This window comes from Musca vetustissima, unplaced genomic scaffold (genome assembly GCF_032173495.1).
Source record: "Musca vetustissima isolate MV318-11 ecotype Yass unplaced genomic scaffold, APGP_CSIRO_Mvet_v1 utg41848, whole genome shotgun sequence".
NCBI classification, from domain to species: Eukaryota; Metazoa; Arthropoda; class Insecta; order Diptera; family Muscidae; genus Musca; species Musca vetustissima.
This window is the reverse complement of record NW_026880481.1, coordinates 168,448-185,704: the sequence shown is the minus strand read 5'-3', so window position 1 is coordinate 185,704 and position 17,257 is coordinate 168,448. Positions and strand designations below refer to the sequence as shown.

At 32.2% G+C, this 17,257-nt stretch overlaps 1 protein-coding gene across 1 annotated transcript in view; it reads right to left on the bottom strand.

Moving 5' to 3' along the window:
• Nucleotides 1–8,479: 8,479 nt before the first annotated feature.
• The window catches only part of LOC133326158 (protein giant-lens), a 44,355-nt gene continuing 35,577 nt past the window's right edge, over nt 8,480–17,257 (bottom strand). Inside the window, exons 2-4 of the mRNA XM_061534838.1 lie at nt 9,730–10,388; nt 9,493–9,664; nt 8,480–8,866 (exon numbers count right to left, since the gene is read on the bottom strand). Coding sequence (XP_061390822.1) covers nt 8,654–8,866; nt 9,493–9,664; nt 9,730–10,388 — 1,044 coding nt within the window. The 3' untranslated portion in view covers nt 8,480–8,653. The remainder of the gene's footprint in view (nt 8,867–9,492; nt 9,665–9,729; nt 10,389–17,257) is intronic.

The window sequence follows — 17,257 nt, the reverse complement described above, 5'->3', positions numbered from 1 at the left end:
TATGCCTAAACGTGGACCGATATAGCCCATCTTCGAACTTGACCTGCCTGCAGACAAAAGACGACTCTATGCGAAATTTTGGGGCTCTACCTCAATTCGTTTAGACGCTAGAGTGATTACAACAGACAGACAGACAGACAGACGGACATGCATAAATCGTCTTAGAATTTTACGCTGATCAAGAATATATATACTTTATAGGGTCGGAAATGAGTATTTCGATGCGTTACAAACGGAAAAACAAAACTAATATACCCTCCATACTATGGTGGAGGGTATAAAAAGAATAGAACTTATATTGTTGAGCAATAAAAAGGTGCAAAAAGGTCGCACAAAGTTTAAAAAGTGGCAAAATTAGAAGATAATTAAAAAGTTGCACATATAGTCACAAGTCATCAAAAAGGTTGCAAATTGCGACTTTAGTCGCACAACGGTAACCCTGCATCAAACCGTACTGAGTGCGTTTATGTTGAAAATGACAAACTGTTCAATGGAAATCTTAGACGGCGTCAGAAGAACGCAATGACGTAATATACAGTACCACAGTAAATCGAGGTTAAAACCCATTATTGTGATTTTTAACAGAATATGCGATAAAAAAATTTTTTTTAATTAGCAATAAAAAATGTGTAGGAAAGGTTTATAATCTAATGATTCCGCACCATTTTAGTTATTTAATGGCCCAAGATACAAAGAGTCATTTTTTTGTTTTTACACACAATTTTCGAAAACCAAAAATTAGTTATTAAAGTTTTTTTAATGTTAAATATGCAACTAATTCTCAATGGTCACATTTGCTAGCTTTTTACAACATTTCTTACTTTTAGTACGAATGTCGAATTTGGAGAAGAAAAATAGTTTTAATGTGTTTTTTTAATATTTTCTGTATTTTTATTTAAATTTGAATTATTTAGTGTTTTTTTTAATATTAATATTTTTTTTACTTTCATTACAGGTAAGACTATTACATTCCAGATTTTCTTGGTTCAGGTAAACATATAGTACATAATTTTATTTCATACTGATTATTTGAAATTGTTTTATAACAATTACTACAAACAATAATATCTAAGATGTACAAATAACATGGTTATTAAATGAGTGAAATTTAATTATAAACATGAACCAAAAAGAATTAAACATGCAACACTTATAAACATGTTGTTACAATAAGATTCACTTCAATCCACCCACAAAGAAAAATGCATTAGAAATGTACGACTGTGAATTGGAACCACCTTATACATTTAAATAAAAAATTCAAATTTTTGTGAACAAATTATGATCTTTTCTAAAAGAAAGAGTATTTTTCTATATCCCGTAATCATTTGGGTCAAGTGTAAAGATGCTGCATCAGCACGATTTTTAATTGCTTTGTCATGATGCATTTGAAGCATATTAAAAGTAAAGTTGAGTTTGAACATGCGTTTTGTCAGCTCAAACTATGTTGTCTTCGGATGCTAGATTAGTCTTTGTTTCATTATATTATTATACGATTATAATGAACTTTAACCATAACTAATGCATTTCACTTTCTTGAGTGCCGGATTTCCCTAACGTTTTAATTTCGCCTCAGAAGTGTTTATTATTTGTTTATATTAACATATTGGAAATATTTTTATAACTGGACAATATTGAAAATTCTTTGAAACAGTGTTACAAGTTTCGCAGTTTACACACATTTCAACCCCTTCCAATGATGTTTGGCGTTAAAACTGGATATATCGATACCACCCTATTTCATGTATTTAAGGATTTTTGTAGTATTTACAAACCGACGGTATTGTAATTTACGATTTCGAAAACTTTGAAGGTAAAAATCATATTTCCGGAAACATTTCAATATCACTTCATGTTTTGACAAAGTCCATATAAAAATTCGTTAACCCGAGTTGTGCTAGCGTGACCATATGGTCACACTCATAAGAGATCAATAAAAACTCTGGTGTGAACTACTGATAACTAATACTAATACAACTGACATCAATGTTATTTGTGAGTTGAAATTAATCCTAAAGATTATCCTGATAAGAAAAAAGGGATACTAATCAAACTATTGGATTCAGTGACCCACAATGTAGAGACGCTGAAAGTGTCGTCCCAAAATTCGAAAAAAATAATTACAGCGCTATTCGGGTTAATTAGGTAGCCCATATAGTTAATTTGGTAGCCTTGGGCATAAGGAGTAACTTTTTAGGTTTTTTATACATAATTTTCCTAATTATTACATAAAATTAAGTTATTGCAGTTTTGTATATGCAACTCATCGCTAAATGTTTTATATGAGATGATATTTAGTACACTTCAGTACGAATGTGGAATTTCTAAAGGCACAAATTTATAACATAACATACAAATAACATAAAATAACATACAAAGTTTCTAAAAATTTGTATGGTATATGGTCGATACATGGTTCGATATAGCCATTATATATTCATTTTCTTCGTAAACTGATAATAGCAGTGAAAAGGATGACCGAAACAAAACATGACGAACATGCATTGAACAACTAGTACGGCAAAGATTAATAAACAAAATTGAAACCTTTTTAATACTTTTATTAACCTCTACTATAAAAGTTCGATATGTTTATAATTTATATATAAAGCCCTCTATTGGCTAACATATACATTGACACGATATCGTAATAGCAATACGATCACATAATATTGAAGTCAAGAACCACACAATAGTCAAATTTATAGTCTAATTTTAGGCGCTCATGTTTTTACCCAATCAAAATAATTACCTTTTATTAACACAGATGGCAAACAAACAACGTATATGCGTGTATTTAAAATCGTAGCGAATATTATTCTAAAATTACAAAAACACTAGAAGATGATGCAAGCGCTTTAAACAAGTTTAATATGTATATAGCTATGGTATGGTGTTTCTTATCGTCGGTTAATATAACGTATAATGCAGGCTTTGCAGGCCAATGTTCAAAAAATCAAAGAACTAAAGTATTTCCGGGAATAATTTTATTCACATCCGATTACAGTCTATTTCAAGAATCTACGTAAAACTAATAGATCTATCGAATGACATATTCAAATTTGGATGAATATTAATGTGAAGCTGTGCATATGGCACACAAAATCGCGAGTTCAATAATTATATTATGAAAAAAAAAAAATAAATAAAAAACAGATATAATCCGGCTTCAAAATATTATGAAATACACTGGTGGCCAAAACTAAAGTAACTGAAATTCCAAACTGAATAAATGTCCTGTAACTTTTTTTCAGAAATAAATAGGAAGTTTATTCTTGTTAAAAAAAAAAACAAAAACTATAAATGCAATTTTTTTTTTGAAATAAAAAATATTCTATGGAAAACTAAATTGACCCAATTTTTGCTTGGTCAAAACTAAAGCATCTTTTCTATTTTTTTATAAATAAATAAAAAATAATCGACAGCATTATTTTTCATTACGGCGGAATTTATAATACGCTCAATTTGATCTTGGGATATACTATTCCTCGCATCATGAACCTATGGGAAGAGATTTGTTTGTTAGTTTGTGGATCTCTTTTGTTTTTGCTATCTATAATACTCCAAACATTTTTCTATAAAAACCCTGATTCTTGACTACCGCAACAAATTTTTAACATGCTTCGGGGTTTTTTTGAGGTTATTGTCAAGTTGAAACACCCAAACAATCGATATATATCCTTCAGTGAAGGGAGCCATAGCGTTTTCCAACTCATTTTGTATAAACAATTCAATCATTACTTCATACATCTCGTAAATATATCAAACTCCATAAAAGAAAAAGAGCCCAATACCATTATTCAGTACTGTGACATGACCCTTTCATTTTTCCACTGAGTCGAATTCCAATTAATATGAACTTTTGTGAAAGGTAAACTGGCTTTCCGATGATATAGTTGCATAAACTCAACTTATAATTCGAGAAATCACTGATTTGGTTAACCACGCTGGTCACCCTATTTTCTATTTTCAAGTTTTTCTTCTATTCGCCTAAATATGAATCTCTCTTTTGGTACTACATGCAAATGTTTTCTGTTTACCAATGGTTGTTCCCTTTTTTTCATTGTAAATAAACTTACTTTTATACTAACCAGCAAACAACACTGTTCTTGGTAAGATTCGCTTCCAAATTCTATACCGAATTTTAACCAATAAAATTCTGTCATTTTTATACCCTACACAACTATGTTGTCAGGGTATTATAGCATTGTGCAGACCCAAGAGTTTGTAACACCGTGAAATATTGGTCCTAGACCCACCTTTAAGTATACCGATCGTCATATCTCGACTAGCTGAGTCGATCTAGACATGTGTGTCCGTCCGTCTGTCCATTATAAGTTGTAAACACGATACAGGCCGCAGTTATGGATCAATCTTCACGAATTGTGGATGTAAGATGGGTTCTGGCCAATGAAGACCCCTATTGTTTTTGATAAAGATCGGTTAATATTTAAGGCATGAAATGGACCAAAAACTTTATTTTTGTCTGATTTTCTGGTAGCTCCAGAGGGCGCAATTATGGTCCGAACATCGCGGAATTTTACATGGAGAAGGGGATCGGGCCAAAGAATAAGCATGCCTGTGTTGATAAAGATCGGTCAATATTTAGCGGGTTAAATGGACCCTGACTTTTGTGTGAAAAATTACAAAATTTGTATTCTATAGCGTATATATTTACTCCTGAAGGACATCGACCCGAGAAGTTGATAGTATATTCAAGAGGAGTGCTTGACTTTTAAATTGATACAAATTGTATTTTCGCATGAACTCGAATGTGGGAGTTACACTTAAATAATTACACGTGTTTACGTATTCAGATATTATTTAGTAACCCATTACGAAATTTTCCACGAGGATCCAGGTATGGTCAAGGAGAACGCCTATAATTTTCGATGATCATCAGATAATAATAGTGGGATGAAGTGGACCGAAAACTTAATTTGTGTGTTTTTTTCGAGTCGATCTATAGGCCACAATTAAAAGCCGAACATCAGAACACAACCCACGTTGAAAGGAATATGGACAAGTAATTAGAAGAGCATTACTGAATATTAGTAATATTTGTTGACCTCTAGTCGGTCAAGAGGGTGCAAATATCGCGAAATTTTACCATAGCTTAGAATGTAGTGCCACAGAAAGCTAGGTTTTCGTAGAACTTGTGGTCGACCCCGTCCGATTATACTGCTCCGCTCACTGGTTGAAAATTATTTTTCTAAAATATTTTGTTTTTTTATTTCTTTGGGCTTTTTCATAACTATTCCGAGGAGAAATTATTCCTGCTCAAAAGAACATTCTTCCTCATCCCGGTTTAAAAATGCTACAAAGTGCTAAAAAATGTAAAACAAGTGTCAAATAAAAGTGCTAAAAAGTTTATAGAAGGAATTTCGCTTAGAGCTAAGAATGAAATCTGTATTTCTTAAAATCTGCTTGCAAAACCTAGAAATATTCACCTAATATCCATTTATTCATAATCAGAATAAAATTCTATTTCGATTTAGCCATGTCCGTCTGTCTGATTAAATAACGATATAGCTCGAAATATTGATGACAGATCTTTGAAATTCTGCACATTGCTTATATTCCTAGGATTTTTGGTATTGAAATATATCTGTTCTTTTTAGGCTAGCTCCAACCGAATTGGTTGATATTTTGGATTTTCATTGGAAAAAATCTGCCTATCACAGCGGAACATCAATTATTCGTTGGTTTGGTAACATTAGGAACGTTATTCAACCGAAGTGGTTTCAATTTGATATTTTGGATTCTCATTAGGCAGGAAATCTCCATACCAAGAATTATCAATATTGGGCCGTGTTTCGGGATAGCCTCCAGAGAGAGGTCCGGGACGTTTTTTAATAGAATTGATTGTAATATCACATGGCTCGTTTTTGGAGGCTGGCACATATGCAGAAAATTATCAAAATTACCGAAAATAGGTCGGTACATTACACTATAGGTCAAACGACCGGTTTTTCTGTGCAAAATTGAAAAAAATCAAAGTGTCGCTTTTCACGAGTTGTTGTTGTTGTTTTTCTATTTAGAACACTCCAAAATATAGAGACGTGATTTTTATTAGTGCTAAATGTGAAATACCGTTACACATCTGGCCGTGGAAGTCGCTCAGTACAATTTATTCTATAAATATGCTTATATTCCTGTGGTGCTTAGTCAACTTTGAGTGCGTATTATTTCGATTGTATTTACAATAATTAATTAGTGTAAAATGGAAAAAATAGATACAAGTGAGCATATTTATATTCAATCAAAACATTTTTATGTTTGCGACACTATACTTGAAAATAACCCTTTAGCCTATGAAGACTTTAAAGAGTTAAAGTAATTTGATATATTGACTTTCAGTAAACTTTAAAAAAAATGACTCAATATGACCTATTTGAAATTTTGCACATAAATTAAGTTATAACTAATGAGTTATTTTCAATTTGTTTCAAGTTGCGATTTTCTGCGTTTTGCGAGTAATGCCTCTTTTTCTAGTCAACCTCCGATCGATCTTTTTGAAATATGGCGAAAAGAAGACAACAAAAAGAAAAAAACTGATGCTGTTTTTAAGCATTAATGAGCAAAATTGATGTCGACAACATTTTGGATGAAAGAGAGAACAGTTCATTTATTTTGCTGAAAATTATCGCAAATTTGGTAAAAAGGTCACAGAGAAACATGAATATTTTCAAAGACAAAAATCATGAATGGCTATATTCGGATTTAAATGTTTTGCTTAAGAATTGTTCGGAAAAAAAACCGGCACCTAATAAAAACGTTGAATTTGGTAAAAGAAAACAAGCTACTGACCTTTCAACTAAGAAACGTGACACCCCAAGAACCCCAAAAGCCTATTGCACTTTCTGCGGATGAAGCTCTAGCTTGCCTTCTAGAATAAAACATTTCAAAATGGTGGTATAATGCAAACGAGTGATTTAAGATGAAAGCGGATAGAACATATATATGAGAGCTATATCTAAATCAGATCTGATTTGAATCAAATTTCGCTGAGACATTTCTGATTTTCGTTATGATCGTGTGTATATTGTGATTTTGGCGTGGTTTAAACGTGAAATCGGATGGAACATATATATGGATGTTATATCTAAATCGGGCCCGATTTGAAACAAAATTTTCTGAGTGGTTTTTAGCCTATAAAAAAACATTCAAATTAAATTTTACATTGATCGAATGGATTTTGTGGGTTTGAGTTACTTAGACGTGAAATGGGATAGAACATATATATTTGAGCCATATCCAAATCTGAACCGATTTCTTCCAAATTCGACACTCTTATTTGCAGACTCAAAAAAAATTATACCAACCAAATTTCATCGCCATCCGTTGTATATTACCGATTTGGTGCATCTTAAACCTGAAATCGGATGAAAATATATATGTGAATATTGTTGCCGCTATAATTTTTCACAGAAAGGTAAGAGGTAAAAAATAAGGTCGAAAAATATACACAAAGACTTGATATAGTTTAAAAAAAAACTTTCTCATTTGATTTGTCAAAGATATAAAACTCTTTCTTCATGAACTTTAAAGTTGCCATGAAAAAACACATCACGCCATAACTCAAACCCTTGACCTATGGCCAATTTGTCCTTTTGGATTCAATGTATACTCGCCAAGGTCTTTCTTGCCCATGAGGAATTTTCTACCCCCTTTTGCACAGTAAATATATAAACATCGATATTTTCAAAAAAGTCAGTCACAAATATTAAAACAGCTGTGGCCTTCCAACCTCACAAATTCCTCGATTAGCAATAAAAAAATATACTTGTGTGTGTGTGTTTGTTTTGTAATAATTTTCTGTTTATTTTGGCACTCGTGGAGTAAAAAAATTACGGAAGATTTTGTTGTTTTTCGTTTTGTTTTAATTAATAATTACAATTTAGTAAGTTTTTGTGTTTTTCCTCTATACATTGTTTCGGGTTTTTGTTTTCGTAGGCATTATTATTTATATAAATTATGTTTATTTATATTATTATCGCATTAAATTATATATACAAGAGTAATAAATATTTGTTGGTATTTAAATGTTTGTGTTTTTCGTTTTTGCAATAGATATTTATAGCAGTTAAATAGACTTTTGTTTAAAATTTATATCAATATTTGTATTCGTATTTTGTTTTTGTTGTTTATATAAAACTTAAATAACAAGGCTTACACTTAGAGAAATTTTGGTTTTTTCATAGTTAAGATGCATGTAGATGTGCGTTTGTTGGTTTCTATACGTTTTCTTCTGCTTCTTCTTTTTGTTTTTAAGGATTGAGACTCTAATGGCTCAGTCGTTAAAAAAACTTGATGTTTTTCATATATATTTGTTTTAATAAAATAATAATGAACTTAAAACATTTTGAACCTGTTCAAAATTATTCGTTTGTTTTTCTTCCAGCCCTTTAATTGTGTGTGTGTGTGTTTTTGTCCGTCTGTCCGCATAACTTAGAACAATTCAATTTTTAAAAATAATTAAAAACATAAAACGTAATCCCTACAACTTAAACAATGTCTATGACAACAATGTAACGATTTTCTCAGAAAAAATCATTATCTTGCGCGCGCGTTCTATTTTCTATTCTAACAGGTATAGATGGTATGATGCTGGTGATTGCTTGCTGCTTGCTGGTCATCCGAACATCTACTCTCAATCGTTGACCATACAATAGCCAGAATATGTTTGTATATTATCCTCTAGGAATGTTTCGCCAGCGATTACACCGGATTGCGTATGATGACTGGGACAATGATGACCCTTGGGACACTGACACAGGGCATTGATATTGACTTCATCGATGAATTCTTGCCGCTTTCTCACCGTAAATAATTTGCAAGGTTGTTTTCGTTGGCAACGAAGACGCTGTAGAAGAAATATAATAAAAATGATTTAATTAATATTTAAGTAAATTTATGGGGTAAAAGATTGAGTAATAGAAAACTATTTGGTGTACATAACAATTTAATGCATTGTGAAAGGTATTGTGCATACTTTTAGGGGTAACATTACATTTATTAGCTAATCATATGATTTTTAGCTAATTATGATTTTATGTATACGTAAACAAATAACAGCTGACCACTCAAATTTATATCATTTTGATGCTAGTCTAAAAAGATGGAATTTTTTGTACTTAGAGATATAAATGGAGTCGACTTAGAAAACAGTTTAAATTCGCCTTCAATCTAAGCTACAGCTAACTTATATCTTTTGCATATCATCTGTACTTCCTAAAAGTATCATATGATGTTTAGCTAATTATGATTTTATGTATACGTAAACAAATAACAGCTGACCACTCAATTTTGTATCATTTTGATGCTATAAACTCGCCTTTTATAAATCTAAAAACAGTTTAAACTCGCCTTTACAGCTAACTTATATCTTTTGCATATCATCTGTACTTCCTAAAAGTATGCAGCACACAATAACAAATGCGTTATATTTATATTTTCTATTTATACAAAATTGACCGATTTCTAACTTACCGTCAATGGTGAACACGCAAACAAATATTTATAACCACCATTACCATCATCGGAAGGTTCACGTTTTGTTAAATATGTTACGGAATTTTTCGGACATCGACAATGGACAATTTGTTCGGTTGTATTCATTTCCGGCGATGTGGTCAAGGTCCAGGTGTAGTCCCGGAAATGCCTAATATAAAAATAATAAAAATTAATATTTGTTTTCCAAATTTTCTAGAAAATATTATTATTTACCTGCAAACTGGCAATCGATGAACGGGTTGACACATTTTATAATGCCGCGTTTTATCAGCTATGGTATGACCATCTTCAATACCCAAACCACTGGGACAACCACCAATATAGGAAATCTTTCCACCATGACTACCACCCATATGACCGGAATGTCTCATATGTGGTGAATTGGAATATAAATGTTGACGTTTCATCGAAAAATGAATGGGAAATTCATTATCCTTCAGCTCATCTGTGTAGTACAACGACGACTCATTTGAATCATCTAAGGCCGAATTAGTTTCCGGATGATGTTTATGATAGTCTGTTGGCAAATTCAAATCATCCTCATAGACTGCACCCAATTTATGCATTAATTTCTTCAAGTGTAAATTATCGAATTTCTTGTCGCCCACAAAACTGGCAGCGTCCAACAACAAATGTTTATTCTGCTGCTGCTGTTGATGCATTAGTTTGGAATGTTCATAGAAAGTGTGATATTTTTCGGAATTGTGATTGGAATGCGATGTTGTGTCCTTGTGATGATGATGAATGATAATTTCTGGTGAGCGGTTAACAGCAGGACAGCGACATTGTCTCTCGATCCATGGTGTTTCATATAAATCGATTTTCGAACAAACCGCATTGGGGGCGCAAATGGGCAAATCATCTTCAGAGTTCTGTAAATATACAACAAGAGAGGAGGACAAGGGGTTAAAATAAATACAATTTTCTATTATATCACCATTGTAAATTGTGAATTTTAAAAATAACTTTTAATGAAAATGTAACAACATTTGTTGTCCACTTCAGCCGAGATGTGATGAGTGGCGCGTGGGACATGTTGTATGTTTGATATGCAAATAAAATCATGTATTGTAATTTTCAATGGCACATTTTTAATAAAATTCTATACAAAATGTGAAAGGTATCCTGTGGAGGACAGGAGGGCGTTTTATGTGCTTTGTGATTTTACATGGAATTTTATTTCAAATTCCAATTTTAGAATACAAAGAAAAACCTCGACAACAACAACAGTTACAACGATGGTCAATCATGTCCATGTTGTGTTATTGTTGTTGTTCTACAACACAATGATAACCATCTTTGTGACTATTTCTACCAAACCTGTGTCTGTTCGTTTTTGTACCCTGGTCAGAGGGATTACATTTGTTGAAATATTCAACATGTTATCTGTATATATGTAAGCTTTATGTACACATGTGTAGATTTTTGTCGGTATGTATTTACATATGTTAAGTTATTCACTTGCAAATGCGATATCACATTTTGTTTTTGTTAAGTTTTACAACCACTCTTAAGCAAGAATAGCTTTTATCACCGGAAAAAAGGAGGTTAGATGTGTGTGTTGGTCGTAAAGTGTCAAATAAATGGACCTTTATTTTTTTGGGGTGTATTTCTTTTAGCACAAGGCAAATATGAATGGACGTGATTTCTCCGGAGTATTCTTTTAAAACATCTTTTTTTACCATTTTTAGGTATCAGACGATGATAGTAAATAAATGTCCCACAATGTATTTCGGCTCATTGAGTTACCATGCCAAAAAGGGTCATGATATTTACACAATTTACAAAACTTTAAATATTTAAATAGTCTAATGAAAAGAGGAAAAAAGATAATACAGTGTTTAAAAAGTGTATAAGAATTATTTTTTTAAAGGAGAATTTTGTAGATATTTTTAAATATCCTTGAATGCGTTTTGTTTGTGTAGTGGCGCCTGAGACAGGAAAGTTAGAGGAGGGTGTGTTCAATTATCTGTAAAATGTCTCTAGATTTACATGTATCCTGAAGGGTGTACGCCATCGTAAAGACGATCTAAACAGATTCTTTAAGATTTTAAATGCTATGTAGTTGGAAGAGTTGAAGAATAAAGGAAGATATTCGCCATGTTTAGTCCCGAAGGTGATATCACCAAGGAACCTGTAGATTACAGTTTTTTTCGGTTTATTGGTACACGTATTTTTTAAAGGAGACCCAAGGCCCAAAATCTCCCACATAATTTTATAGAGAACATGTCCAATCATGGTATTGTGTACTTCGTCACCGCCCCACTTTCCACATTTTAATCTTTTTACCCACATTTTTCCAACCGAAAGGGCTATAATTTTATATTGCAAATTCTTAGAGGGTGGGACTCATATTTACAATTTTGAATATAATACCATTTCTTTAAACAAAAAAAACTATAGACAGACAATTTGCAATGACAAAGACCCAATATAAAGGTCCCGGTTAATAAAAACACGTCTCCGGCGCTTCTGAAATCAATAAGCTATATCGTCATGAGTTTTTGAAATTGGCAATTACACTTTCAGAGGGACATTTGTTTCTTCTGAAGACAATATCTTATCAACTTATTATTTTTATACAATCAACTTTATGGCTAATGAGGGTAAATGCAAAAAATACTGGTTTCAGACCAAATGTTTCTTGGGACCAAATCCGTTTCAGATAATTTGGAGTCGATTTACAGATGTCCTGCCGGCTAGTGGGCACAATAACTCTCGAAGGGAATAACCGATTTCATTCAAAGTTTGCACATCGTAATATTTCTTCCATAGTTCAAGTTTTAAGATGAGTACACTTCTTCTGATACCTCCCCACACAAAATGGTCAACATTTTGCTGAAAATTAATTTTATGCTAACGGTCTAAGCGGTTCGAACCAAACCCGAAGAATTGAACCACAAATGGTCAACATTTTCAGTATATATAAATCGAGTCCGAAGATGAGACCATTGGTCCACTCCTTCTGGTACCTCCCCCCAGCTGTTTTCTATGTGTAAGTCAGAGAAATATTCAATTGACCCGCACATACACCCATAGCAATTTTGAAAACCATTATTTAAAAGGTAATATATTTTAATATTTTAATGAAGACCTCTTCGATGTATTGTCTTCTGCCTTTTAATGATCTTTACAGATATATAAATCTGACACTTTTTTAACATACTGTAGAATTAAGTTTTCACCAACAAAATGTTCTAAACATACAAGCACACATAGCACCCTGTTTATGTGTGCATTATATACCAAAAACCAAGAAAAGTTCAATTTAAATAAAATACAAATATTTAACATTGTTCAAATAGTTTCTTTATGGGGGACAGTTATTTTTTGCACACATTCCGTAAAGTACTTTAAAATCAAATAACAAGGATCCTTATAGGGTCCTTAAGTGTAGTATACATTTTTTTCATACATAGTAATGTTATTTTTATAACAGTGCATTAAGTTTAAATATAGTAGGAGATTTTTTTGTTCATAGATAAAATATCAACACACACACTTATATATTTACAGGTATACAGATGTAGGTTATGTTCAGGATTAAAGGTAACTTTTTGGATTTGTAAATATTAATAATTATAATTACAGCAATAATTAGAATTTTATATGAAAATACAATTTAACAATGAAAATATTTTTAAATTTGAGACAGAATTAAATATTTCATAGCTTTATTTGAATAGTTTATATTAAAAGGTATGATTTTATATAAAACATATTACGATATATTTCAAAATGTTTACCATTTTATTTTTTTGAACAAACACAAACCCTTAAAAATCTAAAGATTTCTTAGAGCACTTTCAAGATAAGTATTGTGAAAAATAAATAGATTTATCAGCTGTTTTTAATAAATAATCGCCTAAATATAAGCATGTGAACATCACTGATGGTTATTGTCGTGTTGCCCCTTAAGGTATGCAATGTATTTGTCACTTTGTTAAACGGAGATGGTTGTCATTATCGTGGTTTAGTGGAATGTTTATGAAATGGAAATTCTTGTATGATATTATTTTTTGATTGTTTATATATATGTGTGTGTGTAAAAATCATTTACAAAACTTCCAAATGTTTACTCCTAAGCTTCAGAACCCCAAGCTATGCTTACTATCATCTTCGACACCATGGTCACCATAATCGTCTTTTTGTTTTCGCTTTTTTTCTGTCATCTTCATCATCAATAACAACGTGGTCACCACATGGAAATCAATGATTAGGACGGGTTTTACCTTTTTCTACTTCAAACATTTGGATTTCCATTGGTAAACGATGGCTTTGCCTCTAGGTTGTTGGAGCTGTTGCTGATGTTCATCTTATGTTTATATGTTTCATTATTTTCTTCATTTTTGTCTGAGGGTCTCTATGTATGTTAATGATGGTCATTATATGGTTGTTGGACGTAACACCGGTAGCAGTGGCAGTTGACTTGTGTTGTACGTTAAACTCCGTTGTCCGTATATCTGTTTGTCGGTCATAAAATATACATATAATCATATAAATCGAATATATTCACATATGTATGTATGTGTTTCGTTTTGGGCCTTCCTCGTTGTTAAGTATAGTAATTTTTAACGAAAAAAAGAAACAATACCAACAACAAAAATCCATGTATTGGAAAAATACCCTAGAAGCCAAAAACCCAAAATAAAAAAACGAACCGAACTAAATGAATTTCTTCTTTAGCCTGTTGCTGCCACATTTAATGTGAATGGAATGGCTTGCTACTGGTGTTTGCCTTAATTCCATTAATGGCACTTAAGTTGACCATCGCCATAATCATTATCATCATCATCATCGTTATTATTTTGATCTTCATTATTGTGGACGCGTTGTTCATGTTCATCAGCACGAACAAAAAACACCACCACAAGCCAAAGTCATTTTTTGGTTTGACCATTAAGTTTCAACTTATGCTGAATGACACTGACCACGACATCACGTTCCACGTCGGAGTTGCAATTTTGTGATTTAATTTTCTTTTCCATTTAAAAATATTATATATAAATGATCGGTATACAGAACACTTTTTTTTTGATATAAGAATGGCTTTATTGATATTTTTAATGGGAGACATATTGGGGATATCTATCTCATTTTTTTAAATCTGGATTACAATTTTTTTAACGACTTTTGCCACTTGAAGATTTCTGCAAGATTTCTCCATTAAGACTTTCTGTAATTTTTACATGAAATGTCAAAGGCATTCTCATCAATGCACTGTTGTCTAGTTTTCTTCTATAGTAGCATTCACATAGCTAACGAAACTTTTCCGATCAGGGTACAAAAATGAGGGCCAGGTCGCAAAAAAAGGGTGCCGTTTCTATCGCACTTGTCCAAAAGGCTTGCTTAAGAAGTATTGTAAATTCGAACTGGTTCTTCCGGCACGTGTTTATGTACATTCCGCTTGTAACAATTTGGAATATTCATCTGACACCCCTGGCTAGTCTTTGGAAATTGCAATAGGAAGCTAACTATTTAAAATGGAATAATTCATGTCCCATTTTCAGAATAAACATAATTTTTATTATTTTATTGTGGATTCTTGGTGGGTTAAAGAACTTTTTCCTAGATAATTGTCAATCAGGTCCAAAGAGAGATTACTAGTTTATTGGGGGCTAAAAATCTTCTTGGCAGAAAATCTTCAATATAGAACCAATATTTTGAAATAGCCCTCATACGAAACTTCCACGCCTATTAGGAATTTCTTTTACGTCCTTAGGCTCATCATTCAACCGAAGTAACTGTTATTTGGCATTCTGGGTTCTAGGTGGGTAAGAAACAAACTTCAAGGAAAAAAATTAAAAAAATGTAAAAAAAAGTATCCATATTTTTATATAGGCCCCATTCAAATCATGGCCGCATTTCCAACCGTAGTGCCTAGAATTTGTCATTCCATGTTCTTTGCATACAAATTTAGTTCATATTTTAACACCCTGTGCACTCTACGAAAAATATCTAAAATATAGATCCATATTTTTACACAGGTCCCATATATAGGTTCCGTCCAGTTTCATGTATTTGTCATGGTCTTATGCGCATTTTTCAACTGAAGCGTCTATAATTTGCCATTCCGCGTTCTTACAATAGAGGTCCATATTTGAAAATAACCCTCAAATAAAGGTCCCTCCCTATTATATATTTTTCATGGTTCCAAGTGCATTTTTAACTGAAGTGGGTGTAATTTGGCATTCTAAGTTTTAGTTTTCTTGTTTTGACAATGATCCCCCTTTTTCCTTTTTTGCCCATTTTTCCAACTGACGTGGCCGAAATTTGGCATTTTGCGTTATTGGTGGATAAAACTCCATTTGAACTGTAAAGACATATAGATCCTTGATTTTACATAGCCCCAATATAAAGGTCACGCTTCCTTTTCGGTATGCTATTGGTCTTAGACGAATTTTCCAACTCGAGTGAGTGGAATTTGGTAACTTCCTATTGAAAATTTTCAATTACCCCATCACATAGACAATGTACGTTTTCATGCTTTGATTTACAATTATCGCGAATTTTGAATTTAAAATTTGAATTCTGTTGATTGTTGATTTGTTGATTTGTTAATACTCATATGCCTTACTTATTCTGATATAGCGAGTCTATAAATATCTGTAATTTGTGTTAACCGGTTTTCTCTGTTTAGTCAGATTTTTAAATTTTCTTCTTAAAGCAATATCGCATTGAATTTCCTCAGCAAATTTTGGAATAAGAACTAGCTATCAAAATTTTTTCCAGCGGATCGTAATTGGCGGCGAATTATAAGTTGAGTTCGTTCGAATGTAAAAGCTTTGGTCGCATTATTTTATAGAATTCATATATGTCGCAACCTTCGTTATTCCTAGACATGGCCTACTGTTACTGTGCATTTTGTTTCCAAAGTGGAACTTCACATTCTCTTATTTTTCAATAAGAAGATAAATCAATCTATATCGTCTGTCAAGATATATTGTTATTTTCTTTATTAAAAAAAATACAAAATTATTCCGCTGTGGATACTGGCAAAAGAGTCAATTTGTAAGTTGTAGTTGTTTGTTATGGCGGATATCCGGTAAAGTTGTTGTGGTTCTTACCATACTGTGTGCAACAAGCGAGCATCTGAAAAAAAGAAACAACTTCTCAACAACCGGTAACATGGTATAATGCAATGATGATGTTTTCCTTTTTTCTTGTTTTTCAATAATATTTCTGTGTTATTTGTCTCGTGAGATGATGCTACTCTGCTATGGTTGATGCGGGTTGTGAAGAAATTATAACTTCCGATGCAGCAAACATGGCTAAGGAAGTATGCTTGTTGTTATGTTTCAAGATTTTTTTGGTTTTTTGCAGGGTTTCCCATAATTATTAGTTTTGAGATTGTGCGTGTTTTGGCTTTTGTGCTATTTAAATTATTTCTGTCGAAAACAACAGCAATTTTTTAATACAAATTTAATATTGAAGATTATCGAAATAAAGGAAATAACAAATTTTCTAAATTAAAACTATTGAAAATTGGTTTTGTGAAATCATGACTTTTTGAGACCAGTAATAAGGCTACCAGTATTGAAAGCTTTGTGGTCACCATTAGAATCGTGATAATGATGATGATTTCTTCTTAATGATTTTTTGTTTGTAATATTGAAGGAAGGCAGTCAGGGAGGCATTCACGAGGCAGACCGGCATAACATTATTGCTGCTGTTCATTATGTTTATAATGCTTGTGGTCATGATCGTGTCTACATGACGATGAGATGAGCTAATACCATTG